General features: G+C 38.3%; 1 protein-coding gene across 1 annotated transcript; it reads right to left on the bottom strand.

Annotated features, from left to right (window-relative positions):
- Positions 632 to 4,216, bottom strand: LOC109840695 (40S ribosomal protein S8-like). The gene is made up of 4 exons (XM_020409428.1): positions 4,083 to 4,216; positions 3,916 to 3,988; positions 2,373 to 2,709; positions 632 to 834 (listed from the first exon to the last, which is right to left on the bottom strand). Exons 1-4 carry the CDS (start codon positions 4,084 to 4,086, stop codon positions 655 to 657), a joined length of 594 nt encoding a protein of 197 aa, XP_020265017.1. The 5' UTR covers positions 4,087 to 4,216; the 3' UTR covers positions 632 to 654.

Below are 7,437 nucleotides of genomic sequence, written 5' to 3'. Positions count from 1 at the left end.
CTGATTGCACATAACAAGTTGATAACAAGGAGAAAAGAATGATAATATACTTTTAAGAATTATTTAGTGCGAGATGATAACTCATTTTGTTAAATGAGTTACCAAGAGATGAACACCAAACCTCTCCCTTGATTCACATTGAAAAAGGGTTAATTTTAACATAGACCACTCGAATATCAATGATTTGCACTTACAACCCCTAACAACCGCCCCTGTACTTTCATTGTTGCATTTAGACCTACTTGTTCAAATTGTTTTTGACTCTTCTTACCCTTGGAGAAAGTGTTGGCACATACTTTCCTTGGGTAAAGTTAGTGAGACCATCTGCGTGCAAAAGAGTTAACCAGGTGTTTGTGTGCAACAATGAAACTACACAGGCGGTAAGTCAAAACAGTTATACTACTACAGGGGGGTCCATGCACAATTAATACTATTGAAAAATGAAATGGCAGCTCATATCTGGTATTCACTCTAACACATTCACACCCACCCAACAAAGACCTACGTGCATATATTTTGTGTGTCAGCGAGCAAGCTCACAAACATGTATTGAGATCAAGATGTTCAAGAACTCTTCATTATGTGCTTACCCGTCAGCTCTAGCTCACAAACATGTATTGAGATCAAGATGTTCAAGAACTCTTCATTATGTGCTTACCCGTCAGCTCTGCCGCATTGGCCAGGGCGAGAAGAGATGGCAGCCAACAAACGGCCACTGCCAAATTGCTCCTCGATGTGAGAGTCAAGGGTGCGCTCCTTCTGACGCTTCTCAAGCTTCCTGACTACGTGGTTACTCTTTTTAGCATCTGCTGCTGGTGCTGCACCTTCGCCCTCCTATAAATAGAAAAAATCACAAGAATACATAAAAGTTAGGAAAGGAAAAGTGTGAAGATAACATGATGATGTGAAAACATTTAAAAAAGACAACCACCCAAAAGAACATCACGTCAAGGGTAAGGAAGCCTTTTCAAGTTGTGTTTTTGCAACAGTATAATGAAAAGCTTCAAAAGAATAACAGGTTCAGTTCTACTCACAAACATCTATAAAGGTTTCACCCAACAGCAGTGCCAATTTCGGCCAAAATGGCAGCACATCACCAAATCACCCTACTAATGTCACTCATGCTAGACAGGGTGCCTACGAAAAAAGGCTAAAGCTAGAGTTGAAATCTTCAATCTAACTTACAATTATAGGAACAACTAATAAAATTTTATAATTGTGCGATTCAGGGAAGCATTACACTAATATACCTTTCCAGTGTAGAATTTTGTTGATACAGAAACAATTAAAATAAGACAAACGTCCATAATGATGGATTAGTAGTTCAAATTCCAAGCTGCTTATGATCACTTATAATAACTTCATAGCATATATTATCACATATTATCTCATATAACCAAAAGCATCTCGTATAACCAAAAGCGGATTCATTATCCAAAGCTATGCTTACACTCTAGTTTTTTCTTAGAATACATACAGTTATGTGATTCCTGCTTTGAAGATTTACAGTACGGGTAAGCTAGTGTATCAATTTCTCCTGAGAGAAATTTTCTATTAGGTGTCAATTTTCATGTTCATCTTGTATTAAGAAAGTAAATCTTTTAGAAAAACCAAAGAATAAAAAAACATAATTGAATAATGGACAATAATCAGAATTGAGAGCCAAGTATCCAATATCATCCAAATAGAAACAAATCTATTCCCCGGCGAAAGAAAAAAGACATGCCGGTATGAATAAATTTGAGTTGAAATTTTTTACTTTTTTCCCCATGTATATGAGCATAACATATAAAAATTGGTATGCAAGCCAGAGCAGTGAGCTATCTATAGAATTAATAATAAGAGTACTGCAAAATTCTCCAATATTTAATGACAAGTAGTATTTGGTGTTTAATCTTTAAAAAAGATAAATTTCACACGGTACATACATCCCTCATCTCTATTATTAACAATGTTAACATAGGTAGATTTAACAAAGGAAGTCATTCAGAGATAATATAAATCAACAGAAGATTTACCAAAGAAAGCTAGCTCAAGAAGTATGATAAAGCTAAACCATGCAGATGTCCAGAAGAATACATGCTTATTTTAGAGTAAATAGATAGGTGAGAAAATGAACTTCCACTTCATATTAAAATTAATTTTTCACAGTGATGTTCAATAATATATGGCCAAAGTTGCATCTATACATAATATATTCAGAAACACAGTAAACTCCTAGAAAAGGAGGATCTAGAATCGAAATATGGAGACTAGTTCTTCATTATATATTAACAAATATAGAATGTGGGTCACTAAAGCAATGAAAGACGAAAAGGTAACAAAGCTCATGAAAAACTAAGGATGCTAACAGAGTAGAAAGGCATGATTACCTCAGTTGCTGCTTCCTTCTTGCCAGCAGGAGCCTTCTTCTTCCTACCAATATCAACACCATAGTGCTGGAGATACCATTGCTTGAATGGAGCCGCGTCCACTTGCACAATGGCACTCTTAACAAGAGTTTGCGTCCTAACAAGCTCGTTGTTGGAGGCATTGTAGACCACGTCAAGAATACGGGTTTTACGTGTCACAGCCTCGCTTCCCCATGAATAGTTGCCCGTATCAAGTCGGAGTGCCCTCCATTTGACATTTCCTCCTCTGACACGAATTCTCCTCACAGTTTTATTGCTGGAAAGCTTGGTGTTGGCTGGTTGGCGGCCAAGCTCATACCTTAAAAAGGTCAAAAGGGAAACAAGTCATCGTAATTGGCAAAAAAACATATCGAAAAATAAAACCAAAATGCAACTACTGTATCTGAAAAACAACAAGTGCAGCATGAAACTGTGGTAATGCCACTAAAAATAGTTTCCAGATTATTGCAAATTAGTAACTTGGTCATACAATATTAAGGTATATCTGCTGATAGTTAATAGTTCAGAATAGCTAATAAAGATATTAAGTATTTGTTGAAACTTAATACTTCAGGACAACTCAGAAAAGTTTGCTTAGAAATATACAATACACACAAACATAGGGTAGCTTGCAAATCATCACAAGCGGGCGAAGACATTTAAAATTTAGATCCAAAAGTGTATAACCAACCTATCAAAAGAACAATAATTGCAACAACTGTAAAAGTACCACTATGTTTAAGCTATGTACTGGAAATTAGTTATACAAAAACAATATTTTAGGAGTTTCTTTTTCAGTTAATAGTGAAATATACCAGACAAAGGCAGCAATATTTGTTTTAGCTTCAAAATTTTGTGGTAGCTGACAAATTTATACAGCTTCCACTAAACCAAAAAAATCATTGCGTAATGAAGATATCCACTACTATCAGCTTAGAAATCGATATTTTCACATCTTATTATAAACTATGGAGCCAGGAAAGATAACGTTGTGAAACACAAGACAACCACCATCTATAAAATAAATTGTCGAACTTGAAATTTGGGGTTAATTGCGAACAGACACCCCCTGTAGTATCGCTGAATTGCAAAGAGGACCCCCTCTACTTCTCCTTGTAGAGGAGAGACCCCCTTGTAGTATTTGCCCAAGTGCTGAACTTTTTTGGCTAATTTTAAAATTAAAAAAAAAACAATTGGGCGTCTATCCTCACCAATAGAACTATAGGAGAACTATCCACCTCAAAACATTTTTAACGATTTTAAGAGTACAAAAAATCTCACTCAAAGGGTCTATTTGCAACAAGGAGACCTACAGGGGGTCTATTCGCAACAAATAAAACTACAGGGGTATCTTAAAAATCCAATTTTGGAAGCAAACATGTTTTCTGGTTACCCAATAAAGATGAAAGGGAAATGAGCAAGAGATAATACTATAAACCATTCACTCCAATAGAAATACCCAAATATAGATAGAAAACTGTGACAGTAGTAATCAAATAAAGATTCGAAGCCTAGGGTTTCTTACTTTCGCTTCTTCCTCCAAGCCTTCTTCTTTCCACCAGTGGCCCTCCTCTTGTGCATCGAATCACGAGAGATACCTGCGATGACGAGAGCCAAAACAACGCCATTTATTAGAGATTATAAGGCTAACGATCGAATCGAGAAATCTAGGGTTTCCGACAAGCATTTTACCCATCTTGGCTGCTCGTCGGCGATGGCGCTCTCTCTCTCTCTCTTCCTCCCCACTCTCTCGCGCGCACGAAAGCCCTAACCCTAACCCTAAGCGCAGTGCCAGCGATTTTATATGTGGCCTTTGGGCCGGATGTGGTTGTATGCAATGGGCCAAATTTTGGGTCTACTCGCATCTTCTTGAGATTGCTTTTGGTATTGGGCCCTTTACTTGCAGTGAGGCTTGTTGTTAAGTGTATTAAGGGAATGTTTGGTTGGTTTCGTAAAAATTAGGAAAATGAAAAGGGTACATGGAAATCAATAAAATATTATTTTCATCCATTTTCATCCCTAAAACTCACCATAATATCTAATAAAATATTATTTTCATCCCACAAGTCATCTCATATCATCTTCTAAAAATAAAAGGAACAAAATTTTGATCTTTTTGTTTGTTTGGTCCATTTTTCCATGAACCATTTCTAAAAGATTATGCATCTTTATTCGTTATAATTTTCTACCACGCCTCGCCCCCCCGCCCCCCCCCCGGCCAAACCCAAAAAAAGGAAAAGGGGAAAACCTGTTTTTCTATTCATTCGGATGTAGAGGAGGAGGCAGTTTGCCTCACTACGATAAGGACGCCCTAATGCAATTACCAACTTCTACATCATTGAATCGTTGCAGAGAAGACAGTTTGTTTATGAGTTCTCTCTAACACAGGACCTTTCTATGGATGGTGGCAGTTTGTGTACTTCAACAAAGTGCGATATCGGTTTTGGAGGAGAGTTACCCAGTTATGCTGCTGCTGGTCAATGGAATCCAGCAAATGCTTTTACCCTTTTCCAATCAGTATCTGCTCGTAAAAATGTGACTATTTTGAGGTTTTTGTATTGGGTTATAGTTTCACTCAGAAGGTCTACCCGTGACCATGCTAAAAAAAGAAGAAGAAGAAGAGCCTATAGGGTGTCTATCTGCAGCAATAGAACTAGTATTGCCCTCAATTAACCCTTTTTAGTAGTTTGTCAAGGATCTCGAGAATAGACTGATCTTGATACTGTTCTTTTAATTGTGTGGTCTTTTATGGCCCTAGCATTTACGAACTTTTTTCGGGGGTCATTCAAAGTAGAGGAATCAAATGTAGAAATTTGACTGTGAGCCGTAAGTATTGGTTTGATTCCAAAATTTTCTGCGAACCTCTTTAAGTAATCAACTTTTGGATTCAATTATTTTTTAACCAGCTGAAAGTTTGATTTCAGACTTCACTACGAATCTCCTTTGTGAATATCATAAAAGCCCCCTTAGCAGAAAAAAACCCATTAACTTTCAAAATATCAAAAAAACACCCCTTGAATTTTGATGGGTGAAGTTCAATATTTTCAAGGACAAATTTTTAAAAAAGCATCTTTTTTAGATTTATTAAGTAAAACCGACCATTTGGACATTTAATGAGCAAAACCGACCCTTTTCAAAAGAAAAGGATCGGTTTTGTTATTAGTCAAGTGCACGGGACTAGTAGTCTCCTGCACTTCACTTTAATTGCCCCCCGTGCGCCCCGTGACAGACCCAAAAAAAATTTGCTGTGACAGACCCCCAAAAAAATCGCCGTCTTTAAAATTCTTTCACGAGCTACGTCCGAATTTGAATCAAATTCTTCTCCTCTAATGGCGGAAGAGATCAAATTCTTCTCCTATTTCACAGTTCTCAAAATAACACAAAAATTTATTCATGAATTGCAAACTAACACCAACAAGCATAATAATATGTATCAGTGAAAAATACAAACAGAGGGGAAAAAAGAAAAGAAAGGGATGGAAGTGGATGTGGATGCGAAGCCGGAGGAAGTGGATGCGACCGCATCTCCAGTATATACAGTTTTCTCATCGTTAGAGGCCCTTTTGGATCCTTCTCCTAGAGCCCCGCATCTCCAGGATCCGACCCGATAACGAACCCGGCATCTCGACGCGTGTACAGAAGGGGTGGAAGTGGATGCGAAGCCGGAGGATGAGATCCGAGGATAAGAAGAAGACGGAGAGGGCGAGGATTTAGTCGTGGAGCTACGGCGATCTCCCTTCACGGGTGGCGATCACAGTGAGGAGGCGCTCCCGGAGGGACGAGGCGCAGACACCGAAGCCGAGCGATTTTAAAGTCAACGAATTTTTTTGGGGTCTGTCGCAGCAATTTTTTTTTGGGCCTGTCACGAGCGAAGGGGGTTCAGTCACGGTAATTAAAGTGACGAGCAGGGCAATTAAAGTGAAGTGCACGGGGCTACTAGTCCCGTGCACTTAGCTAATAACTATTTGCTGCAAAACCGATCATTTTCTTTTGAAAATGGTCGGTTTTGCTCATTAACTGTTCAAATGGTCGGTTTTGCTTAATAAATTTAAAAAAGAGGCTTTTTTTAAAATTTGTCCTATTTTCAACCTTCACGTCTAGGGGCTGTTTGTTTCATTTCTAAAGTATTGGAAACATTTCCTCCTGGTAAAAAAAATAATAATTTGCAGGCTATTGTTAGTTTTCACCCGTTTCCACCACAAAACCCGGGGTGGTTTCTAACAAAATGAGACAAACACAATGAAAGATTTCTGTAATGCACAACCTTTTCTTAGGGAGTGTTGTCCGGTTGTTTTCCAATGTTTTCCACCCAAAAAACTTGAAACAAACAGCTCCTTAAGGGGGGGTTATTCATTGGTATAATTTTGGAGATAATGGGATAATTTTTGAAACAATAATGTTTGGTGTTATTCATTGGGGTATTTAGAACTGGAACCAACTTTGTGGTGTTATTGGTTTGTTGGGATAAATGGGGGACAAATACCCCACTTACCCCCAAATTACCCCAACTATATAAGCTCTTCTCAGCCCCACCCTCCGAATTTACCCCATTTTTTTCGCTGGAACAAGAGGGGAACAGAATATACCCTATTTTTTTCCGTCGTCGTCGTTCCCGAGCAGGGATTTCCCCACCGCCATCTCCTCCGCCTCCTCCGTCGTTCCCGAGCAGGAGAGTCGAAGACGAGTGAGGGCCGAGGGTCTGAGCGATCCGGAGCGGCTGTGCCTTCAGAGAGGTTTATCCATTGATTTTAGAGTTTGCGGTAGTTTTCTCTAATAAAAATGGTTAACAATAGTTTCCTACAAAGTTCTAAACAGATTTAGAATAAATTTTATCAGAATGTCCTCATAGTATCAGATCAGGATCTTGTGAGCTATTCACTGGGAATGTAGGAGGCACTATGGAACTTTCAGTTATCGCCTTTATGGTTCAAAACACTTCATTTCTATATGAGATTTCTTGAAAAGATCTGTATTCTGATAGGTCGTGTTAGTTTTGTAAAATTTACTATATCCATGAATAATTTGCATGTCGTCACAAGTGCTGATT

The sequence above is a fragment of the Asparagus officinalis genome, chromosome 5 (assembly GCF_001876935.1).
Source record: "Asparagus officinalis chromosome 5, Aspof.V1, whole genome shotgun sequence".
In the NCBI taxonomy this organism is placed as follows: domain Eukaryota; kingdom Viridiplantae; phylum Streptophyta; class Magnoliopsida; order Asparagales; family Asparagaceae; genus Asparagus; species Asparagus officinalis.
This window is presented reverse-complemented; position numbering and strand designations above follow the sequence as displayed.